Source organism: Grampus griseus (assembly GCF_964374135.1).
Source record: "Grampus griseus genome assembly, chromosome: 16".
Classification (NCBI taxonomy): Eukaryota; Metazoa; Chordata; class Mammalia; order Artiodactyla; family Delphinidae; genus Grampus; species Grampus griseus.
Window position 1 is genome coordinate 13112677 of NC_139010.1, and position 24524 is coordinate 13137200.

General features: G+C 55.1%; 1 protein-coding gene across 2 annotated transcripts in view; it reads right to left on the reverse strand.

Moving 5' to 3' along the window:
* Nucleotides 1-7917: 7917 nt before the first annotated feature.
* RASGEF1A (RasGEF domain family member 1A) overlaps nucleotides 7918-24524 on the reverse strand; it is a 178343-nt gene continuing 161736 nt past the window's right edge. For both annotated transcript variants that reach the window (XM_082673591.1, XM_082673590.1), the window contains exons 2-13: nucleotides 18173-18373; nucleotides 15725-15847; nucleotides 13739-13876; nucleotides 12658-12879; nucleotides 11975-12049; nucleotides 11525-11617; nucleotides 10938-11040; nucleotides 10770-10849; nucleotides 9810-10001; nucleotides 9061-9184; nucleotides 8568-8640; nucleotides 7918-8243 (exon numbers count right to left, since the gene is read on the reverse strand). In XM_082673591.1, coding sequence (XP_082529717.1) covers nucleotides 8219-8243; nucleotides 8568-8640; nucleotides 9061-9184; nucleotides 9810-10001; nucleotides 10770-10849; nucleotides 10938-11040; nucleotides 11525-11617; nucleotides 11975-12049; nucleotides 12658-12879; nucleotides 13739-13876; nucleotides 15725-15847; nucleotides 18173-18367 — 1443 coding nt within the window. In that variant the 5' untranslated portion in view covers nucleotides 18368-18373 and the 3' untranslated portion in view covers nucleotides 7918-8218. The remainder of the gene's footprint in view (nucleotides 8244-8567; nucleotides 8641-9060; nucleotides 9185-9809; nucleotides 10002-10769; nucleotides 10850-10937; nucleotides 11041-11524; nucleotides 11618-11974; nucleotides 12050-12657; nucleotides 12880-13738; nucleotides 13877-15724; nucleotides 15848-18172; nucleotides 18374-24524) is intronic.

A 24524-nucleotide genomic window follows, 5' to 3' on the forward strand; every position in this document is an offset into this window, starting at 1 on the left:
AGAATAAGCTTGCTAACTTTAATGAAAACTTGTGAATTTTTATTAGAATCTCATTGAATCTATAAGGTCACTTTGGGGAAAATGTACATCTTTATCTGATCCTTGAACATGACCTTATCTATTTTGGTCTTTATTGTCTTTCAATTAAGTTTTATACTTTTTCACACAGTGGATTTTTGTGTATTATTTTTTGAGATTTTTTTTCTAGGTAGTTTGCATTTTTTATGCCATTGTAACTATCTTTTATTTATTTTTATTGTCTATTGCTGGTATTTAGAAATCAGACTGATTTTTGTGTGTTAATTTTTGTGTTCAGTTGCCTTGCTGAGCACAATTGTAATGTATTTCTAGTTTCTTTCGCATTTTTCTGTTATCTATGAGTAGTAGAAGTTTTGTTTCTTACCAGTTTTTATATCTTTATTTTTCTTGTCTTACTGTGCTTGTTAGGATTTGTTGTGCAGTGTTGACTGGAGTGATAGTAGAGGACTTCCTGCCCATATTTCTTATTTCAAGGGAGACATTCTCAGTGTTTCATCAGTAAGTATGGTATTTGCTATAGGTGTTTTTATAAATACCCTTTATTAAGTTAATAAAGTTACCTTCTATTATTACTTGGCAAGTTTTTATCATGCTTGAGAGCATTTATCAAATGTTTTTACTATATCTTTTGAGATAATTATATGATTTTTTCCCATCTTTAATATGTTAAATTGATGAATTAGGTTAATTGTCTGAAGTACCCTTGCATTCTTGGGGTCAGTGCCAATCTGTCATGATATGTTATATTATCCTTATACATTGCTGGATTTGGTTTGCATGCATACACAAACACATATTTATTTACATATTTGTATATATTTGTGGCGGGGTGTATATTATATATGTACTTTTTTCAGGTGTTTTTCATCTGTGTTCATAAGTAAGATTGCCTGTGTATATACTTCCTTTCTCACCCTTGGGCTTTTCTATTAAGGTTTTACTAGCTTATAAAATAAGTTACAGGTGTTCCTTTGTACTCTGTTTCTAGAAAAGTTTTGTAAGACTGTAATTATTTCTTCCTTGAATATTTGACAAAACTTCCTGAAAGCCACCTGGGCCTGAACTTTTCTATATACTAAGATCGCTGATCACTGGTTCAATTTATTTAATGATTGTGGACCTGTTCAGATTTTCTGTTTCTTCTAGTCAGTTTCGATTGAGTTCTTTTAGGTAAGGTGCTGTTTTCTAGGAATTTATCCTGATAAATTTGAAATTTTAGATGAAATGTACAAAGTTGTTTGCCATTTCCTCTTGTTATCTGTGTAATATGTATGTGATCTATAGTGATAGCTTCTTTCTCATTCCTGATACTGTTTATTTGTGCTTTTCTTTTTTCTTGAATAGTCTTGCCAGGTGTTAGCAAATTTTTCTCAGTCCTTCCAAATAACTGACCCCCTGCCAGCCACATATGAGAGACCCAGTTGCTTCACATTCTCCCCAGCACAGTATTTTCAGTGTTTTTAATTCAGACTCTTTAATTTCTGTTGGGTGTGTACAGTTATCTCCTTTTGAGTTTAGTGTAGTTTATCATCAGGGAAATGATGTTGAGTATCTTTTCATATGCTTATTGGCCATTTGGATATCTTGTTTGTGAAATGCCTATTCCATTTTTTTGCCCTTTTTCTTTAATTGGCTTTTTTTAAAATTGATATGTAGGAGTTACTTATATATTCTGGATATGAGTCTTTTGTCAGATTTATATATTGCAAATATCTTCTCCCAGGCAGGGGACTGTTCTTCATTCTCTTAATTTTATCTGTTAATAAGCAAAAGTTCTTAGTTTTAATAAAGTCCAGTTGATCGGTTTTCTTTCTTTTATGGCTAGTGGTTTTGGTGTCCAGTTTTAAAAACCTTTCCTACTCCAAAGTAAAGAAGAAACATTCATGTTTTCTTTTAAATGCTTTATTGTATTGCCTTTCATATTTAGATCTATGATTCATATAGAAATAATTTTTATATAGTATGCAGTAGGAGTCAAGATTCATCCTTTAGCATTTCTTTTAGTGAAGGTCTGATAGCAAACTCCATTTTAGTGTATAAATATCTTTATCTCATTTAAGAAATATTTTTTGAAGTGTTGAGAATTCTAGGTTGAGAAATCTTTTAGCACTGTCAACTTTAATACTACAATCAGTTATTTTACCAGGAAAAGCGAATTTATTCGGGAATAGCCAGAGGAATTGCAGTTCTGGGTATGTGAACTACGGTGGACCATAGGCAAATCAGAGAGCAAGGAAAGGAAACTTGCTCTCTAAGGTAAAAGGGGGAATTGGGAGGGACTGTATTAACCCAAGGGTCCATTGGAGGAAGCTGGGAGTTCAAAGTATGGAGGCTTCTCATTGGTGGGCTTCTGTAGTCTCTGACTGGCTGGCCTGTGCTCAGGGGAGAGAAGTTTTCTTCTTCCTGGTTGATGGTAAAGCGGGCAACACCTTTCTGTGATGGAGATGTTTGCGCTCTCTGTAATTGGTGATGTGTAGCTAGGTATGAGAACTCCCCCTCCAGGCCTGTCCCAGCTCTGACTCTAGCTCAGGTTTCTTTAATTCCACAGCACATTGATGTTATTATTCCACTGTCTTCTGCCTTCAGTTATTTCTGTTGTGAAGTAAGCTATCAGCTTAACAGTTGATAATGCCTTTGAAGGTAATCAACCTTCTTTTTCTCCAGCTGTCTTTAAAACCTCTTCTTTATCTCTGTTTTGTATCACCATGATATGTCTGTGTGCAGATTTTGTTTTTGTTTTTTGTTTTTTATCCTGCTTCAGAATCTTTGGGCTTCTTGGATTGTCTTTTGTCAATTCTGGAAGATTCTCAGCTATTTCATTTTCATTGTCTCTGCCTTGTTCTCTCTCTCTTTCCTTCTGTAACTCTGATAACATACGTTAAACCTGTTTCATATTTTCCAATCTTTGTCTCTCTGTGTTACATTCTGGTAATTTATACAGAATTTTGTCCAAATGGATTTGGAAAAGAACCAAATAGAGCGTCTAGAAATGAAAATGAATTTTTAAAATCCAATAGGTGGGTTTAACAGAATATTAGACACAGCTAAGGAGAGACTTTTAAAACTAGAATATAGGTTAGAATGTTTGCTTCTGCTGAGTAACTTAAGGACAGTACCAGTTCAGGGCCATGTTAAACTAAATTCTCAGCTTAAAGTTTTTTTGACCAGTGTGATTTGTGCTGCAAAACTTTGTAAAACTCACTGACTTGTGGTTATAAATTATCAGGGGCAAATTTTCCCCATCTCCATTCAGTGCCGAGGTTCAAAACAGGCAATCTTCCTTAACCCCCTTGGTGGGGTTGGAGTAGGAGTGCTTTATTTCAAGTTCACTGTTACACTGAGGGGTGGCTTTTTGGGATGTCAGCTTTATGGGCTAGGGTCTCCTATTTGACCCTTCTTCTTGAGCAAGTTCTGGACTTCCTTCTCTATCCCCCTTGTGGATTGGAAAGTGAAGCTCTGGGTTTCTCACTTGGATGTTAAAGTTTTGCATAAGTTTATTAGTCAATTTCAGTAGGCAAGCACTTAGTCTTTCATGCTGCCAGAAATGAACAGGTGCTTAACTTAAACTTTCTTATATTCTTGACAACATTGTCCCCTTAACATTGTTGCTGAAGATCCATACCTGAGAGTCCTGGGTATGCTGAGATAGAAGCGTGTGGGGTTTGAGCAGCAGCCCTCCACCTTCCTCCTAGTATCATGAATGCCTTTTTGAGAATAAAGATAGAAATTATATTGGCATGATCTAAGGTTACCAGCCTATAGGTGGATAGTAAGTTTTTCATTTAGAAAGTAGTTTTGAATCCCAACTTCGCGTGAATTTCTTCTATTTTTTTTTAAGATTTTTAGTTTTGTTTTTTTTTTAATTTATTTTTATTTTTGGCTGCATTGGGTCTTCATTGCTATGCACGGGCTTTCTCTCTAGTTGCGGCGAGCGGGGGCTGCTCTTCGTTGCGGTGCACGGGCTTCTCATTGCGGTGGCTTCTCTTGTGGAGCATGGGCTCTGGGCGCGCGGGCTTCAGTAGCTGTGGCACGGAGGCTCAGTAGTTGTGGCTCGTGGGCTCTAGAGCTCAGGCTCAATAGTTGTGGCGTACGGGATTAGTTGCTCTGTGGCATGTGGGATCTTCCCAGACCAGGCCTTGAACCCATGTCCCCTGCATTGACAGGGAGATTCTCAACCACTGTGCCACCAGGGGAAGCCCTCTTCTCATATATGTTTATATGTTGGTTATATTTGACACTTAAATGATTCTTTGGTAATGTTAGAATATATTTGTATTGACCAGGACTTGAGTTGTTCCTTTGAGCAGGGCACTTAATAATCCTTTGCTTCACTTTTCCCAGAAGATTCCTCTCTCTGTGGGAGAAGTGGCATTCAGTTTCATAAGGGTGCCACTGCTGGTACACAGCTAACACCACTTCTAATGCAGTAGGCATTGCACTTTCTGCCATATAACATTACAACAACCCATGAGATCAAGAGTATTGTAATTCCATTTTAATCATGGGAAAAATGGAGGCTTAAAAAGGCAGACAACTTGTCCAAGGGTACCCAGCTGGGAACTGGAAACTAGGACTCAAATCCAAAGAGTTTAGCTCTCGATTCCTTGCTCTTCCACTTACCCCGTCTTGCCTCCCTGAGGAACCTGACACGTTTCACAAATGTGTAGGTGTAATAGGTGTATAAAAATCTTAGTTTTGTCACAGAAGTCTCTGTGGCCTTAGTAGAGATTCTTAGCTTATCTTCCTGTCACATCTGATGCTTTTAACAGGTTTGCCCCTGAAACATGTGTAAAGTGAAAGGTGGTAACCCTCGGTCATCCCATGGCGTTAGGAGCTGCACACTGCGCTGGTCGCTGGCCACACAGCTACACGCCAAGAGGCTTCTACACAGAAAGAGCTGAGGCCCTAGTGCGTGAGACGGATGCCGACAGTGTGTGGTGTGGATGGTGAGGCAAGGCTGGAGGAGCACGAGCGCCACTCACCAGGAAGATGTAAGGAGGCTCAGAGAACGTGTGTGGGAGAATGGGGTGGCAAGTGTACTGGAGAAGGTGCACGTGCACAGCATGTGAGTCTAGTGCCCGAGCAGCAGCGTGCCCCTGGGAGAGGTGGGCAGGAGCCATGTTCTGCAGAACCCTACCCACCAGGAGAGCTTCCCAACTTGCCTGGGCTCCCCGCTCCCATGTTTCCCATTTAGCAGGTCTGCACAGGGGCCCAGAGAACATCTCAGACAAGTTCCCAGTGTTGCTGCTGCTGCCACGCTGGGACCCACACCTTGAGAAGCACTGCCTGGAGGAACCACCCATGGGTGAAGGACAGGGCCGTGCCGAGCCAAGCCAGCTCGCGTCCTGCTCCCAGCTCCACATCCAAGATGCAGACCAGATGATGTGCTGCTCCTTCTTCAGCTGAGGTAGGTAGAAACTTGCAAAAGTAACTTTACCAAGAAAGTAAGGAGGCCCTTACATGGAAGGACCTAAAAAGTGTTGTCACTTACCCAGAAGTCACTTAGGCATCCTCACAGGGGTCCTAGTTTGCTCCACAAACACCTGAGCACCTACTGTGTGCTGTTACTCCGCAAGGCACGTGGAGCAGCAGCAGGTGATGAGGCCCCGCAGGCCTCGCCTTCTGTCCGCTAGCTATTTAAACGTATGTAAGTTTAGAAGTTCTGTTCTTCAGTCACACTGGCCACATTTCAGGGCTCAGTCCCTCTGTGTATCTAGCAGCACTGTACTGGGTGATGCAGTACAGAATACCCCCTCAGCACAGAAAGTGTTCTGCTGGGTGCTGCTGCTCGAACGGGCTGAGTTGGCCCTGGAGGAGCAGAGCCAGGTCTGGCGAGCTGTCGTGGGCAGACCTCATCCAGCCTGGGCACTGGTGACAGGGTGGCAGTGGGAGACAGGCCAGAGAAGAGCAGTGTCTCAGTTCTTTTCCTTCAGTGCCACAAGCTCTCGTGTGCCCCTCCACAAATCCCTTTTATTTAGTGCTCCTAAGCATGACCCATTGAAACGGAAGGAGAACCGCGCAGCAGAAAGACGTCGGCAGGCACTCCCCAATGTCCCCAGCCCCCGGAGAGACCCTCAGCACCCGTGGACACTGAAGGTTCTTGTTAGTCCCTGCAGTAAAGGAACCTTGAGAGTCGTTTAAGGTAGGCTTCCTGAACTGACATGACCATGTAATTCAAGGGGCTAGTGATATCCTTCTGGATCTTTCTTTGAGGAAAGCAAAGCAGCAGAGAACATGCCTCTTATACAGCTTTGTTTTGTTTTGCAATGTTTATTTGAAAAGCCCTTTGTCAGAATGTGGAGGTGAGAGCTCCCTGCTCCATCTCTGAAAGGCCCGTGGTGGCCCTGGCAGTCTCGTCCTCCCCCCTGGCCCTGGCATCCCCAAGCCTCCTGCCAACACAGAACCGCGCACAGAGAACAGGCACACGAGGGGAGCAACATGTTCTTTTATTGATGCAAGTACGTCCAGTCACACCAACAGTTGACATCCTTTATTATTATAAAGTACAGCTTTATACGCAGAGTTCATCTCGAAATACCAAAACATCATAGGGTATGTGTCAAATTGGGAAAATAAAGTAGCAAATGTAGCACTGTGTCAGGTCGGTACTAGAACTGATGACCAAGTGAAGCGCACACTGATGTGAAAGCTCCTTAACACATGGACAGAAAAGGTTCTAACATTGTATTCCAAATATATATTCTCAAGTTTTAAACCTTTCTTTATCTCAAATACATAAACAAAGCAATATGTACTGTCAATATACAATATGTACTATCTAGAACGTCTGGAAAGTGCAAAAACACTGTGACAATACAGTGTAAATATCCTTGCTCCACCCTGGGCTGAGGGCGACATGAGCAGCGGATCATGGAGCCACCTCCCCCTGAGGCCTCGCCTTCACATCTCCAGGCTCTCCTAGGAGTTTTGGGAATTAGCAACTAACTGTCCTTACCCAGGCCTGCCAGCTGGAGGCTCCGGTGGAAGCCAGCCATGTGGAGAGAAACAGGGTGAGTAGTTCCAAATCTGCTTGGATGGAATGACAGCCCCGCCATGAGGGAGATACAGTCAGCATGGATTGCCCATTTCTGGCCTTGGAGGGAGCAGGGCTGTCACTGTCCCATGGCCGGGAAGTCAGAAAATGGAGAGTACTCCTCGAGTTCGGGTGTGGAAAATACCTCCAAATGTTGGGCAGCTTTATGTGAGTGGGCTCCAGCAGATACTGGCCTGGCTAACCTTCCATGTTTCACACTCCGTTAGGGGAGCTCAATCCCCCACCCAGAGGGAAGGAGGATACTGATTTGTAAGTTGCTTCTTTTGACTTTGTACTTGAGTTTCAAGATGGCTTTATACGTCCCCATCCTTAATTATACTTTGTATTCGCTTCATTACAGCTAAGTAAGTAAGTGTGTCAAAGTTACAGCCTGGAAAACGGACAATTCCATGACTCCCTCCTTACGTTATTTTAGATTTTCTCTTTTCCTAAAATGTAGGTGAAGAACAATTTGCCAGACATCTTCCAACAGAAAATATGCTGCCAGGTGTCCCCCTGCCCTCCCCCCAACCCCCATAAATCCCTGATAAAGGAAAATGAAAATGTAAACTTTGGAAAGCCCGTATTCAAGGTTCACTTCTGGAAGTACGCAAATGAGACCTCCGGGCCACCCGAGCCCTTCTTGCCAGAACCTTGTGGGCCTGCGCTTTGAGGGCAGAGCTTCCCCGGTGCCTCCAGCGGCACTGGCTGCAGGCGAGAACGGGCCTGCCAGAACCCTCTAAGGCACTCACCCCGACATCAGAGACACTGGCTGGAAAGGAGGCAGGGCTCACGTTGGTTTTGGTTGGGTTTTTTTAAGTATTTTTTTTGTAAGATGTTTGTTAATAATCAAAAGTAGAAAATAAAAATCTACATTTCATTAGAATAAGATGTTATCATGGATGCCATCTCCCATGATACTCTTTCCCCACCCCTCCCCAAAGCAGGGCCCTGCCCTGTCATAAACAAAAAGCTTTAAGTGCCAAAGGTTGATGCATGAAATAATTACTTCTTTTTTTTTCATAAAAGTTATGTACAAAATGGACCCCAACCAGTGAGGCCTCATCTCAGCCCATTATCACTCAAGATTAAAACTCAGTACGTAGGTGTGCTTAATCCCAGCGTCTGCAGGCTGCATCCGTGCCTTCAGGCTCTGTTAAGGAGAGTGGTCCTAAAGGTGAGCAGGGAACGAGGAAGTGGTCAGGCGGGCAGGCCCTTCCCCTGAGCAAGCAGAGGGCAGGCTTGTGCTACTAGGGGAAGGCCCGGCTGCCTAGAACCGCCCATTGAGGGAGGGGTCAGGGACGTTCAAACCCCAAGTCCTCAGCCTGTACCGGGGATGCCTTCCTCTCCCCGGTCTGCGGAGAGGTGCCCTCGGCCGCCTTTCAAAAGGGCAGACCCATCATGCCTACCCCCACCCCATCCTTTCCCTTCCTTGTAGACTCTGGTATGGGGCTGGTCTTGGGGGCTCACCGGACTGCTGCTGGAGTTCTCCTACCTGAGGGTCTTCCAGCTGTCCTTTTCCATGTGGTTCTCGGGACCTTCACTTTCGAAGGAGGCGATGAAGAGAGCTGAGAGACGAGAAGCCCCGCAGAAGCCATGTCCACACCCGGTCAGTCTGCCTCCCACCCCGGTTATCCCTTCTCAAACTCTCCCTCCCAGGGTGGAGCGAGGCCCGGGAACGAACTCCTAAACCAAGGGGGCAGCAACTTCGGGCCTCGGCTGGTCCACAGGCCTCTGCTGCATGGGGTTCCTGGCAACCTGCCTGGGGACTCAGACGTTTCCTGGTTCTGCAGCACTGGCCCAACCACGTACTGGCTCTCTCAAGTGGCCTCGGGAGCCTGATCTTTTCTTGTCCTTATCCATGGCCCACCCTCATGCACTCACCCCTGTGAGCTGAGCTTCCCCAGCGTAGCATGGGAATAACAACCCTGGAAGGGCACCCTGCCCAAGTCAGGGTGACCTCTACAGTGTGCAGAGGTGGACCTCACCTTCCTCGCTGTAGATGGGAGCCGTCAGCAGGTAACTCTGAATCTTCTTGTCCTTCTCGAAGGGACACTCTACCTGTGTCCATGTCATGAACTCATGGATCTGTCTGGAGATGTCCCAAAATTTCTGAAGGGGCAGAAGACCAACTGGATGTTCATTTGTCACCTTAAGCTTGAAAACCCTGGTTAGGGCAGGGGACGTAGGCTCTGGCTTTGGTCAGCTGATCATTTCCCTGGTCCCAGAGAGACTGGACGGTGGCCCTACAAAGCTGACTCCGTAGCCGTGGAAGTACTCTGTACAACAGGGCCAGCCGGTGTCTCCAAGGCCATTCAGTCCTGCCCTCCGCCTGAGCCACCGGGCTGCAGCCAGGTCTGTGCTTCTGCTGTGCATGACCCCCAAGAAGCCCCTCATCTGTCACTCCAGGCTGAGGCAGGCGTCCCAGCCACACCCAGCACAGCCCCACCAACCAGAACACCCCAGGATCTCACTCTGGGGCCCTCGGGCTCCTAGCACTGTAACCAGATCATCCACCCAGAACTGGGGCCACCCTCATACCTTGAGGTCACGGCACCCATGACCCACCCTGGAGCCTTCAGTCCTAAAAGGCCCTTCTGCCACAGGGCCTCGGCCTGGCAGCTCTCATGGCACAGACGGATTCTGCCTGTCCTAAAGCAAGGCCAGGAAGTCTGCCCTACCCTGTGCTGGGACAGCCTGGCCCCCTCCCCTCAGACCACAAGGGGGCTGAGCTGACCTTGAAGTTAATGTGTCCATTGGGCAGGTGGTTGGTGTGGATTTTGTGCAGGAAGTAGATGTCCTTAACGAAGAGGTTGAACACAGGGATGACGATCTTCTCCCGGCTGCTATTGGCCATCTGGGATCTCTGTGTGGCCCCCTGCAGGGCTGTGCGGTAGTTGCAGAAGTTGCTGGATGGGTCCATGTGGTGCTGTGGGCAGACGGGAGGATATGGTGGGCACTGCTCCCCCTGCACCCCTCAGAGCTGCTCAGGAGGCCCCTTTACAGGAAACAGCTCAGGGTGGCCCTGTACCATCACCAGAAGAGGCCGCCTCTCCAGGAGTGAGCACAGGGGAAGGAAGCCCAGAGGCACGTGTCTGAGCACTGGGCTGGGACTTTCTGGCTTTGGGTCCAGGCGTCACGGGGCAAGCTGTAGAGAAATCTTGAAGCTCACACACACCTCCTCCCTGCCCTGCTAAGTCTGGGTCTCCCCTCCTTCCTTTCAAAACCTTCCTTTGCCCTTGTGCTTTCACAGACACCTCCCAAACCTGACCAGCTCCACAAGACACACACTTGCAAAAACTGGATTCTCTGATCAAATACATCTGGTCAAGGCTGTAGACTCGCCTCTCAGCCCCTGGGCCCCCCAGACGGTCCGAGACCATGGAAGTCGAACGAGAAAAAGGCCAGTCTCTGCTTGGTAGGCACTGCCCAACCTGGGGCTGTCGGCCTGCTTTTGCCGACAAACTCCTTGCTGATCTTTCCCCCAAGCTTTGCTTTAGGCGATGCCAGTTCTGACTCAAGGCCCAAGGGCCGAGGAGAGCATGGGCTACCTGCCTTCTGGGGGCGCCGCGGCCAGGTCAGCAGACACACCCAACATCAGACGGCACTCGGGGCAGCAGGCCCTCAGCAAGGGGCCAGAGCGTGATGGGACGCCCAGCCCTCCTCAGGCTGACTCGGGACAAGACAGGGTGCCTACCTCTAAGACGTCGAACTTGGCCGTCTTGACTTTGGACCAGGTTTTCTTCAGCCTTGCCACAGGACTGAGGTTCATGCCAGCTGCGGGGGGGGCGACAGCTAGGGTCAGGGCGGGAGGAGATGGGCCACACCGTGCTGGAGGGGGAGCCCCTGGGGCCCGCACACTCACAGATGATGGCCATCATGGAGTTGAAGTTCCCGATGTTGAAGCACTCTCGGGCCACATCGATGAAGAACTCCAGCATGCGAGTCCGATGCTTCTTCTTCACCACCTGGAGGGCAGCCAGACTGCTCAGCGCGGTCCCCACCAGGGGTCATCCCCTACCACACCAGCCCCCAAAGGGCAGTGCCCTGGGCCTAGGGAGGGGCCTCCCCAGGAGGGAGCTGCCCTGGGCCCTCAGAGCTGTCATGCCGGGGGTGGAGGGATTCTCGCAGGCTGCAGAGGCAGGAAATGCAGCCGTGGCATTTTCGATGCTGGGCAGAGGCGGGAGGGTAGTCTGAGAGGACCAAGGGAGACCCAGATGAGCTGACAGGCCACGCTGGGCACAGGCTGCCTCCCCGGATGGGTCTCTGTTGTAATTTCAGGCATTACTGTTGGGGGTTGGCGCTCCCAAGGCCCTGGCAATAAAAACTTCCTATCTCCACTTGCAAAGTTCCGTCCCCTGCGGGGTACAGGGGTCAGAGCCCCAGGCGGCACGGTGGGGTCAGGAGGAGATGAGGCCGGCCCTGCTGCTGTGTGCGCCGCACGGCACTTACCCGGCACACCTCGGTGGCCACCAGCATGCTGAGGCAGTTGAACCAGTTGTCGTAGGCCTCCAGGCTGTAGGTCTTAATCAGGTCTCCTCGGCACTGTAGGGACACAGCAGGTCACAGGGAGCCCGAGGACCCTGCCCGTAGCTGCCGCCCCAGCCCCACCTTCAGAGCCCTCAGAAGGAGCTGTGGCCAGAGGAGGAGGGGGGTGGCTGCTGGACTGGCCCCCTGGGCCCGCCCAGGTCTCCCAGGATGCCCCCACCTGGCCCTCCAGGGCTCCCCGGCAGCATGCAGCATCCTGCGTGGCTGTCCACTGAGCTGTGGGGCAGGCGCTGCAAGGCCAGACCTACGTGCATCGTCAGGTTGTGAGGCCCGACACTCCGGAGGCGCTCAGGCGTCTGGGCGAGGCCCCCGCACCCTCCCCCGGCCACCCTGGAGCACGCCGCAGCCCCTCACCCTATGCTTGTCCCGAGAGTCCATGTGGCTGACGATCTGCATCAGGTCCTCAGGGTGGATGCTGCTGACCCTCTCCTGGATGAAACGGGGAGACAGCCCAGGAGGAGTGACAAGCCTGCCACCCTCAGGCAGGCCCCACACGCAGCATGGAGGGCGTGTCAGAGCAGCAGTCACGGCCTCCCTGCAGGCGTGCCCCTCAGCCATGGCCCCTCCTCGATCAGAGCACCCAGACAGTGGGCAGGCCCCCCAGATGTACCCCAGGGTCTGGAAGGCCCTCCCCTGGGAGGCGAGAGCCTCAGCAGCGGCTGCTATGTGCAGGGCCCCTGCCCAGCCCGGGCACAAGCAGGATGAGGGGACGGGGCGGGGAGAGCCGTCCCCCTTGAAACCCTTCACCTCTTCCCAAGCTGCTCTTCCATCCTGAGGCCACTGCAGTCCCCATCGCCCCAGCCCCTCCCGTTAACATGGGGCTGCCGTGATCCTGGGGACCCAGGTACCAAGAAACCCTCTGCTCAGGTGGACACACAGCCGCCAGAGGCAGCGCTTGGGGCTGCCAAGCGGGCTTCCCGACACCCCGGTCCGGCCGGCAGGGGAAGGCCCTGTGGTGTCATGTTGGGAAGGTGCCAGCGTGAGCATCAGTGAACACGCCCCAGCCCATTCTGGGAAGGGCGCACTGCAGCACTAACCAGCTCGATGTGAGTCAGCTGCTGGGCCAACACCAGGGGGTCACAGCACACGCCCAGGATGTCCTTCTGCGCGGCTGGCGGCTTGGCCTTGAGGATGGGCCCTTTGTCCATGGCCGGTGAGCGGAGCTTCTCACGCAGCTCCTGAAGCTGGCTCCGGGCAGCCAGGGACAGCAGCAGGCTCTGCGTCATTTGGGCGATGGCCTTCTTCACCGTGCCATTCTCCTGGGAGGGGCGGGGGTGGAGAAGGTGCTGGCCTGGGCTGGCAGCAAGACCTGCACCGCGCCGGAGGAACCCATCTCATCTCCAGGGACGCGTCTAACTTTGAGCCCACGTCCCCTACCCAGACCTGCCATGAGCACTTGGGCCTCTGACGGCAGAGTAGGGCACAGTGTGGGCTCTGCCGAGGGCTGCAGGGGAGGGTGACTCCACAGCCGTCCTGAGGAGAAGGGAGCTGAAAGCCAGGGCTAGGCTTCTGGGTATGAAAAGCATGGCTTTCTGGGTGGCGGCCAGCTGAGCTACTTCTCGTGGCCTTTCCACCGTAGGGGGGGCCCACGGTAGGGACGAGGGACTCCGGAAGGGCTTCCTCCAGGACTAGGAGCCTTCCTTCCCTGGGTGGGAGCAGCCCTGGCTCTGCCCCACTCTCCCTGGGCTTTGAGCCCTCAGGAAGGCAGAAAGTGCTGAGCACACGGAGCCCAGGCTCCCGCAATGGGGGCCGGCGGCAGGACCAACCTCCCTGGAGGGCCCGTCTCAACGCTGCAGACCAAGCGGGAGCTGGGAGCCAGGAAAGACGGACAAGGCCTCTCGCTAGGCCCCCACTCCACCCACCCAAAGAGCGGGAGAAGGTGGGGCCTGGGATCACCCCACTCGGGCCACAGGGTCTCCCGCGTGCGCAGGATGCCAAGGGCAAGTCTGGCCGGTTGCTGGCCAGCTGAGCGGCCCTCATGGGGCTGAGGGGCAAATGGAGCCACCCAGCAGTCCTCTTGGGAGAGTGACAGCAAAGGGGACCACATACAGAGCTGTCCCTGAAGACCCACCCCTCCCTCAGACAAGGAACTCTGCCAGGCTCCGAGGAGGACCTCACCTCGTCACACTGTGTGACCCGGTGGGTGATGGCTTTCAGTTCGGCCATGGCCTTCTCGTCCTGGAAGTCGTAGGGGAAGGCCTCTGTCCACTCCTTCAGTAGCTGCACGATCTTGGCTGAGAAGGACTTCAGCCTGGCCTGGGGAGGGTGGGGGGGTCGGGGGATAAAGCAAGGCCTGACCCTCCAGAGTGGGCGACAAGATGACAAGCGGTACAAGCACCCCCAGTTCTGCAACACCTCTGACCCATTCCCCCACAGGACCTGTGTCCTCTGCCCCGACGCTGGGGTGAGAGCTGCTGGGTAAGGACATCCTTCACCCTGTCCACCTGCGGTTTTGTCATTCCTGCGTTGCTTCACATTCCCCTTAAGCCAGCTCTCTTTTTCACTTAAATTCATTTTCAAAGAACCTGTCCTATCGCTACCGTGACACAGAAAATTAGTTTCATTTGCTGTAATTAGAAGTTACCCATAAAAAAGGACACGATGAAAACCAAGCAAAATCATTAACGTTAAGCAAGAGACCCCAGCCACCTTCTCTCGGTAAAAAGCAGGTTGGCAAGTGCTGGGAAGGGCCGCAGACACACCAGGCATCCTCTCCCCAGTTCCCACTGGCCCAGGTCCACACGCACATACAGTCCAAGGAGGGGGTGCGGGATGCCTGGCCGTGCTCTCCCGGCCAGTCCTCCAGGCCCAGCCCCGCGTTGGCTCACGTACGCTAAACCATTCCTATGCCCGCTTTGGCTCCTGCCTGGCCCTGACCAGATCCCCGTGCCTGCCTGGCCACCCTGGACCGTTCCGGCCCTGACTACCCTCGGGGCCCAGTTCCTTCATGACCCAACTCCCCACACCTACACCTACCTGCCCCCCTCCACCCACCTCTGCTCCGCTGCCTCCACCCAGCTGACACTCCCCCCAGGTGCCCGCTGCACCCCGCACTCAGCAGGAACTACAGCCCTGCATTCCATTCTCAGAGGCCCTGCCCTGCCTGTCATCACAGACGAAGGCGGGAGGGCTCACCCCAGGCTCCTCTCAGGCTTCTACTGTCCCCCTGCTGACCCTCAGCCTAGAATTTCATCTCCCACTCACCCTGTTCTGGCTTCTCCCCACCCACGCCTTCAGGAGCCTTTCCTGATCTCCGGGCTGCAATGGGTGCCTGTCTCTGTCCCTGCCCAGCACACCCAGGGACGCGCCCCTCTGGAGAGGAGACTGAAGAGGGCACAGATGTCACAGACCTTTGCCGCAAACCTCCAGAGGCAGGAGGTCCAGCCTGGTAGAGGGGAAGGTCATCCAGAACAGGCCCTGCCAGCACCTTGACAGTACGCCCACCAGCCCTGCTTCCGCACCAGACCCCGGGCCTGCCCCAGGGCCTCAGGGATGAGCTGTGGTTTCTTACCCATCTTGACTGCCCAAAGCCCGACTCAATCAGAAGACATGACAGTGAAAAACAGCCCTATTTGAGTCTCTGAAAACTCTAGCCTGAGGGTGCTGCCCGCCACCCCCTTTGGAGGGAGCAGTGACCCAGGCTGCTTCTCCACCAGCTGGAGCCGGACCCTCCCTTCCGGAGTGTCTGGCACTGAGCAGGAGAGCCGGCAGGACTGTCTGCTATGGCCCTTCCCCGGGAGGGGGTGTGAGCACCCGCTGGCTCACAGCATGCAGGGTGCTGCATGCTGCCGGGGAGCCCAGGAGGGCCGGGTGGGGGCATCCTGGGAGACCCGGGCGGGCCCAGGGGGCCAGTCCAGCAGCCGCCACCCTCCTCCTCTAGCCACAGTTCCATCCAGCGCCCTGGGAGGTGGGAGCCCCTGCAGACCCCCGGGAGGCCTGCTCCAGGGATGTCAGGAGGCCAGACAAGCAGACCTGCCCCCAGCAGGGAGAGGCCCGGGCCGGGCTCAGCCAGGCCCCGTCCTGAGGAGCATTCTCTCCCAAGCGTGAGCCAGCGGGGAAGCCAGGGGCACGGAGACGGGCAGCAGCCCGGGGGTTCACCTTTACCTTATCAGATCCGGCCTCCAGCTGCTGCCTCTGCTCCAGGCAGATCTGCCCCACGCGGGCCAGCAGGTCATGAGGGGGGATGAAGACCCGGGAGCTCAAGAGAAACGTGAAGATGTATGTCCTCTGAAGGAAAGAGACAGAGGGTGAAGAGTGAGTCGGGCCCGGCATGGCCCCCAGGTATAGCCGCGGCCTGCTCCTCCGCCTGGTCCCCGCCTCCCGGGCCCAGCGTCACCTTCTGCGTGGTTACCTCACCTCGAATGCCCTTCCTCCTCTCTCACTGCTCCCAAATCCTGCCCACCGTGCAAGGCACAGATCAAACCCCACTTTGCAGCAGCTCTCAGAGGTATCCCTGACAAGCGGTCCCAGTGGTTTTACTCAGCTGGGATGCTCCCCTACCCCACGCCGGGAGCTAAACCCGGACCTGGATGTTGGCGGTGTCTCCGGGCCTGTGTGGGCCTGTGGCCTGGCCCACGGTGCTCCCCGGGCCAGGCGCCCAGCCTGCTCTGTGACAGATCCTCACTGCTCAGTGGGGCAGGGCCTGGCTGGGGGGCGGTGGGGGCCTCCTTGGCCCCAGGACCCCACATCAGGAGCTGCTGCAAGCCGCTGTGTGGTCACTAGCCAGCTGTGGGCCCCGTCCCCACCTGCCACACCAGGGCCCCGCAGTCCCAAGGCCACACGTCCTCGTCACCTGGTCGCGGTGCAGGCTGAGGGGTGCACCTGGTCTGGGCTGAAAGGCGGCAGGGAGCAGAGCCCAGGGCTCTTGGAAGCTTTTGGCTGACGTGGGATTTACCAGGCCCCTGCCTGCAGACAGGGCGGACCTGGGGGCGGGGAGGCTGCCTGGGGTCTCCCGGAGACTCGACTCAGACAGTGATCTACTGCCACATGGCTGCTGCAGGCGGGGGGCCCAGGACTCTCGGCCTCCACTCCAGGCCCAAAGGAGCAGGTCTTCTGTGCTCCAGCCTAACGCAGCCTCCCAGATCGGGACTCGGCCCTCAGGCCCTCCCTGCCCCGATGCAGCCCTCAGAGGCCGCTGGGGAGGCTCTCCCTGGAGCAGCAGGGTGTCCCTGGGCTGTGCAGCACGGGTGCTCCAGGGGCCCGGCCCGTCAGTGGTGGGACCTTCAGGGGCCCCTCCTGAGCAGAAGGCTCAGAGCGTGAAGGAAGGCTGCACCTGTTACACCTTGGAGCTCTCAGCCAGGGGCAGAGGAGAGCCCAAGGCAGGAGGAGCAGGGAGACAGACGGAGCGCCGTGTCCCCAGCCGCCCACGTCTGCAGGGCACGGGCCGTGAGGGAAAGGCGGGGAGCCCAGGTGCTCGGCAGCCGGGCTGATGCCTAGCTGGACCCCCGTTCGACCTCCACCGCCCCTTGGCTCTCTCCTGGGAAGCCGGCTGGGACCCCAGGGCACAGTACTCTGGGGACAACACTGGGTGAGCTGGCTGAGGCTCCCCGGGGACAGGCCTGAAGAAGGGGAGGCCCCTCCCCCCGCCACACAAGGCCACTGTCGCACAGACCAGCACTGGGGTTGGAGGTCCCAGCCCCTGGGGGACCGCGGCCCTGCTCCAGACATCTTCAGGGCCTGGGGTCCCCTCTCCCCGGCTCTGCCGCCTGGACCTCAGCTGCCACATCGGCACCACCAGCCCCAGCCAGGCCCTGAGAGGATTTCCGGGGTGGATGGAAGGACAGACAGAGGAGTGGACAGAGCCCCAGGAGGGAGGGAGGAGGCCTGATATGTCTGGTGGGGGGGGGGGGCGGCCAGGAGTCCCGGAAACCCAGCTGGAGGGTAAAGGGGGCAATTCCTCCCCACCCTCCCTCGCAGCCCCATCTGTCGCCCAGAGGCCATGCGCAGGGCCCTGCCCTCAGGAGGGAGGGGGCACCCATAGGGGAGCAGGTAACAGCCCCACTGCCACTATGAGACGTCATCTACTGGAGGCGGAAGGGAAGCCACAAGTGACAAGGGAACTCTTTCTCGCTCTTCCGAGAACGCGCCAATGTCACCTTGAGATGAAGAGGGAGGATACGGGTTGGCAAAGGCCCGTCCTGCCCGCACACGCGTGTGCCCAGGAGGGCACGGAGGGGCCGACCCTCTTCATTCTGAGCCACTGCGGTTCATGCACAAAACAAACTTTCCAGCTCAGAGACAGGACACTGACGGGTGGACCCTCACCAGGACCCTGAAGCACTGGCCTTGCCCCTTAGACCCCTCCTGCTCCTCCAGGGTCGCCTCCTACCTGCCTGGGGACAGCAGGGAAGTCGCTGCCGGCTCCCCTCTCCTAGGCTGGGGGCCAGGGTGGCAGGGAGCAGGAAAGCACAGGAGGTAGGGCCGGGGCTCCCTGCTGCCCTGCGCCTCCCCTGCCTCTCCGTCCAGCTCTGACTGATGGGGGACCTCCCTCTCCATCCCAGCAGCAGCCTCCCCGGGAGCCCAGGTCGATCCCACCAGTCACGGGGCACTCACATCGGGGTAATAGTCCACTGTGGGGACCAAGTGCTCCATCAGGGCCTCCAGGGACCCGGAGATGAGACGTCCGTCTTGGAAGACGAGGTCCCCGGAGCTGCCGACCCCACCTCCTCGCTCCCCCATGCCGGGCTGCACCTGTCCACTACAGCTGGGCCCGAGGATGCTGGAGAAGACCACGGACGTCTGGGGCATAGTTTCCTGGGAGAAAAGAATGAGGCCATGAGGCATCAAAGGCACCTCCGCCAGGCCCTCCTCCCAGGTTGCCTGCAGCCTGCGTGCAGGTGCAGAGCCTGAGCCCCGGCAGGGCCGGGAGTGGGGTCATTAGATGTCAGCACAGGCGGGCGGGCAGGCTCCTCAGTGGCCCCGAAGCCGCTGATCAATGTGTCTGATAAATGTTTCTTCAGCACCTGCTCTGTGCATACCAGGCCTCATTCCAGGCATCTGGACACAGAAGGCCCTGCCTCCTGGGGTTCCATCCCAGTGGGAAAAGAGAAACTATGGAGAAAAACAGCACCAGGAGGAGAACACTGAGTGTGCGGGGGGTGATCAAGGCGGCCTCGGGGAGGGGCCCTGAGACAGACTGATGGTGTTAGCTGTGCAGCTTCCTGGGATAAAAGAGGGAGGTTCGAGGCAAAAAGGACAGCAGGTGCCAAGGTCCTGAGGCCAGTGTAGGGGAAGGTGATCAGCAGGGGAGTGGTCTGGCCAGACAATACACACCTGGGGGCCCAGGGTGCAGCATGTGAGACAGGAGGCGTCGGGACTCCGGACAAAGGAGTGACCTGACTCAGGGTGAAGGTCACCGTGGCCGCCGTGTGGAGACCCAGCAAGGGAAAGATCTAAAAACCAATCAGTGGGTTTTGCCATGACAAAACCCTGGGAGACATTGCTCAGGTCAAGTGATGGCAGAGGAGGAGGGGAGGAGGGTCAACTCTGGACGCTGTGGAGAACGGTCTTCCGCCTGAGAGACTGACCAGCACGGGGAAGGGCTCGGAGGGTGGGGCTTGGGGACAGACCTGGAACTTGCTTTTGGACACGTGGATTTGAAATGCCTGTTAGACACAGATGCTGGGCAGCAGTCTGGGGGCTCAGTGTGATGGAGGCTGAGGGTCCCCACCTCGCACTGCAGCCGGGCTTTGCTGCAGGCTCTCATGAGGCCGGGAGAGTCTGCAGCCCTCTGGGCCTCAGTTTCCTCACTGCCCGGGGCAGCTGGCCGCGTCTGAAGGGGGCTCTGAGGCATCAGCGTGACGCACACCTGCCGGCCCGAGGCCTCAGAAGCTAGTGCCGTGGGTGCACTCCCCCTCCTGCTGGCCAGGGGTGGCCTGCCCCGCCTGCTGGGCTAGTCCCACCCTTGGAGGGCAGGGAGGCTGAAGTCCGGGGGGAGGAGCTGGCCCTTCCTGCCTTGGCGGGGACCGTGGCCAGGTGTCACCCTCTCTGGTCACTGGCAGGCAGGCACCGCTGCCCCACCCCTAGCTCCCCAGGCTGCCGCGCTGGCCTCCCTCTCCGAGCCGGGGCTGCTCCCCACGCCTCAGGGGGCAGAAAGAGCCCCCAGCGCTGAGCTTGCCGTTGATGACGCCTCCAACCAGCCCTGGCCTGCTCTCTTGCCCGGACCAGGGTTGGCCTCTGAGCCCTTCTGGCCACAAGTCTCCCCACTGGGCGGAGCAAACAGCAGCCATGAGGGGCCCCTCCAAGGGCTTTACAAGGAGAGCCAACTCCCACCCCAGCACATCAGCTGAGCCTCACACCAGGGCAAAAGGGGCCCGGCCCAAACGACGCTGGCTTCTCTGCCAAACGCCTGGAGGTCGCCTTTGGATTCTCAGAAAATCCTTTGCAAGGAGGGCAAGTGCTCAAGGGAAGTCCCCGGGGACAGACCTGGATTGCAACGTCTGTGGCCCCCAGGCTCCGTGCTGCCCTCGTGTCAGGTTGGGTTCAGACTCACAGAACACTCCCCTCAGCCCACGTTAGAACGCACAGTCTCAGGCCCCACTGTGTCAGAACCCTGGGGTGGGTCCTCTTTGCCGCTCAAGTTAAAGAACCACTGACTTGAGCAAACCTTTACTTTTCACATAGTGAAACAGTCTCAGCAAGAAGGAACTCAACCGAGGAAATCAGGATTTCCAAGTCCAGCCCGGGTGTCACTACCCCTAGGAAGCCCCCCTGGGTTAATCGCTAGACTGCTGACCCACGAGGCCACAAGTGGCTGACCACCTGCCTTCACGTCTTCCTGTCTGGCTCGAACCCGTCCCATGGCCGTGCTCAGTAGCCTTTTGTGGGAGGAAATAAGGAAGGTGGGCTCCCTGGGTGCCTCAGCACTGGCAGCTGCTCTACTGTGCTGTCACTGGGACCCGAGGGGACACGACCCCCAGCACTTCAGCTGAGGGCCATGCGCTGCAGGGCGACTTTCCTGAGATTACACAGTTCCAGGTTCAAAAGTTGACCCGAGAGTGTAACCTTGGCCAGTTGGATATCCTGACCCCAAGCTTCTTGGTCATCAGAAATGGCATTTTCAGAGCCTCTGGCCTCTCCCACCGTGGAGAGAGCAGGCTGCTCTGGTCAGAAGGTGCTATGGGGGGAGCACACTGACACCCCACTAACTCACAGAGCCCCTACCAGATCCTCCACAGGGCAAGGCCGCCTGCAGGGACACCTGCCCCAGGGCTAGCCAGTGGGGAGCCAGCCTGGGGACTCAGCCCCCCAACTCTGCAGCCCCCCGTGGGGGGACAGGTGAGCCTAGCAGGAAGCCAGGGGGCCGAGCTCTACACTGGGCACCGGCCCACAGCTCCCTAGGGAGCCTCAGACGGCACTCATTGTCCCCCTCGACAGGGGAGGGGCGTGCGCTCAGGGTACAGTCACCTACCCCGGGGGTGAGGCCCCAGCCCATGTGTCCTGCACAGCCACTGGGCGGCATGTCCCTCATCACGCTGCTGCTCCCCCAGGGCTCCCCACCCGTGGGGGGTCTCGGTCCTCCAGAGACTGCGTCCCGCCTACACCATGCCCGTGCACCGCCCAGGAGGCCACGGGAAGGAAGGGGCAGCCACGTGAGGCCCAGCCCTTCAGCCTGGGGCAGTGACCCCTCTAACAGCAGCTGGGCCAAGGACCCCACCTCTGGACTCCCCAGCTGCACAAGATCCCGCACCAGTCACTTTTAAACGACATAAACAGGCGTGTACATGACATGTAAATAAAGGCACGGCAAACATCTGGCCACCGGTGGCCACGCTCATTACAGGCTTTACTGCAAGGGAGCAGGAGAGGGAGGAGACTTCCGCTTGCCGCTCTGCACATTTGTCATCTATTTGGTAACTTTTCTAAATGGCGCATCTATTTTGTCATCTTCTAAATAACCTTGTTTTTTAGTGCAAAGAAGCTGAGTTTTGAAATCAGCTCTTTTTATAAAGGCATAATAAAGAGGCTGCAGCCCCAGGGCTGGGTCTGCAGACAGAAGCATGGCCACCATCTAGCGGGTCATAATGTGAGGATGGGCTTTGAGGTGGAGGCCCAAAACCCCCTCGGAGAATGGGCAGAGCCCCCAGGGGTTGTGCAGGACCACCCAGCCTCTTCCCTACCCTGGGACTCTGCCTGGGGCCAGGTCTCTCTGACCACGTCTCTCCCTGCTCCTCTGTACACTGAGCCCTGTGGATCCTGGGGACCCCCCCCCCACAGAGGCCCTTCCTTTCCCACCCAGTCCCTAGCAGAGCCCACCCCCGCCAGGCCATGAGCACCTTGGGGAGGGTCTCCAGGCTCAGTGCCAAGTGGGAGGAGACAGGTTCCCCAAGTGGGTCTTCCTGGACAGGAATTTAGAGCCCCCTTGGGTTCAAATCCCAGCCCTGCAATGAGCCAGCTCCTTGTTCCTAGACAAGTCTAACCAACCTCGATTTCCTCAGCTGTCAAATGGGGATGATGGCAGGACTACCCGTTAAGACCTCTGCTTGGCATCTCTGCTGGCCACCCCACCCACCTCTGTGGTCCCTTCTGCTCTTGCACGTGGGGTCCTCCTCTCCTGTCCCAGAGCAGGGACTGAGGCTTCTGGCCACACACCTATGTGTCCATCACCCCCAACTGGACCCTTTCTCAAGGAAGGGCCACTCAGAGCAGAGCACACAGGAAATTTGGGCTCCTGTCTTGGGAGGGAACACATAGCAAGAGCAAGCATAGTCAGAAATACAGTAGCTATTAGGAGGGGCTCCCGCTAGAGTAGGCCCGTGTGTCCCGGTCACTCGCAGCCTCTGCCCCCTCCCGCCTGGGAGGGCACCTGTGCTCCGGGGCAGCCTCAGGAGCAGACACTGGTGGGTGACCCACATGCAGAGGTGGGGCTGAAGTCACAGCTGAGCCCCGGGGCCATGCAACAAAGGAAGAAGAGCTGAAATCTCTCCTCGCGGCTGTGTGAAGCAGGTTTACACCCCTGTGACCGGCTTTGTAAACTCAGAGCTGCAGAACATCCAAACAGACAATGAGTGCTCCCACCACTGAGATGGGTCTAGTTTGAGCAGCGGTGGACTTTGTGGGCACATACACACAGGGGTTGGGCCAGGCCAGAGTCTGACCTGCCCCCATAGCGCCCACAGAGGGGTCAGATGCATGATTACTGCAGTCCTGGGACATGACTTCAGTGGATCTATGCTGGTGGCCTGGGGAAAACAATACCTGAGAGACACCAGGGCCAACTGCCAACATACCCACGGTTAAGGTGGAGCTGAAAGCAGTACCAACAACAGTGTAATCTGTGAGCCCACACAACAGGTGAAAGGTGACACAACAGAGCAGCTCACAGGTGAACATCTCCAGAGGAGGAATACTCAGGGGCTTCTCTCCCAGTGGGACTGCTCCAATCCTGCCTACCTTGCACCGCAGATCAGAAACAAAACAGATCTGGGGGCCTCTACAACAACAACCAGGAAGCAGACTCCGCCCCTGACAGGGCGGTGACAACCACAGACCAAAGGGGAGGCCCTGCTCAATACCCAGTGCAGGCTCTGGTCACAACACCAGTCAAACCTCCTATAAAGGGGATAACGGCCAGCATACACTGAGGAAAGAGGTGGCAGACACCCACACGAAAAACAGCCCTTGCACTAAAAAATATTAAAATCACACAGGCTATATAGGGACGTAAAAATAGCCCTTCGAGACAGTCTGAGGGTCTGGCATTGGGAGGAAGAACCCCCAGAGCACTCAGCCCTGAAGGTCAGCGGGGCTTGAGAGCAGGAGCTCCACAGGGCTGGGGGAAACACTCTGGGAGGGTGCATACAAGAGTGCACTGGGACCCAGCACAAAGCAGTACCTCCCTAGGAACCTGGGCTAGACCTACCTAGGGATCTTGGAGGGTCTCCTGGGGAGGCAGGGGTTGGCTGTAGATCACTGTGGGGGACAAGGACACTTGTGGGGGGAAGGATCAATATTCCCCAAGGAATACTGATCAGCGTGAGCTCTCCCGGAGGTCCCTCTGTTGGCAGCAAGACCTGGCCCCACCCAACAGCCTGCAGGATCCAGTGCTGGGATGCCTCAGGCCAAACAACCAGCACATAGGAACACAGCCCCACCCATCAGCAGACAGGCTGCCTAAAGTCCTACTGAGCTCACAGCCACCTCAAAACACACCCCTTGGCACAGCCCTGCCCACCAGAGGGACAAGACCCAGCTCCACCCACCAGAGGGCAGTCACCAGTCCCTCCCACCAGGAAGCCTGCATAAGCCCCTGGACCAACCTCACCCACCAGGGGGCAGACACCAGAAGCAAGAGGAACTGTGATCCTGCAGCCTGTGGAAAGGAGACCGCAAACACAGAAAGTTAGACAAAATGAGACAACAGAGAAATATGATGCAGATGAAGGAACAAGATAGAAAACCCACAAGGACAACTAAATGAAGAGGAGACAGGCAATCTACCTGAAAAATAATTCAAAATAACGATAGTAAAAATGATCCAAAACCTTGGAAAAGGAATGGAGGCACAGACCGAGAAGATACAAGAAATGTTTAACAAAGAGAAGATTTAAAGAACAACAATAAACAAAAAGAGATAAACACCACAATAACTGAAGTGAAAAATACACAAGAAGGAATCAATAGCAGAATAACGGAGGCAGAAGAACGGATAAGTGAGTTGGAAGACAGAGTGGTAGAAATCACTGCCATGGAAAAGAAAAAAGAATGAAAAGAAATCAGGACAGTCAGGGACTTCCCTCATGGCCCAGTGGTTAAGACTCCACGCTCCCAATGCAGGGGCCTGGGTCCAATCCCTGGTCGGGGAACTACATCCCACATGCATGCCGCAACTAAGAGCCCGCATGCTGCAACTAAAGATCTCACATGCTGCAACTAAAAAAGATACCACATGCTGCAACTAAAGATC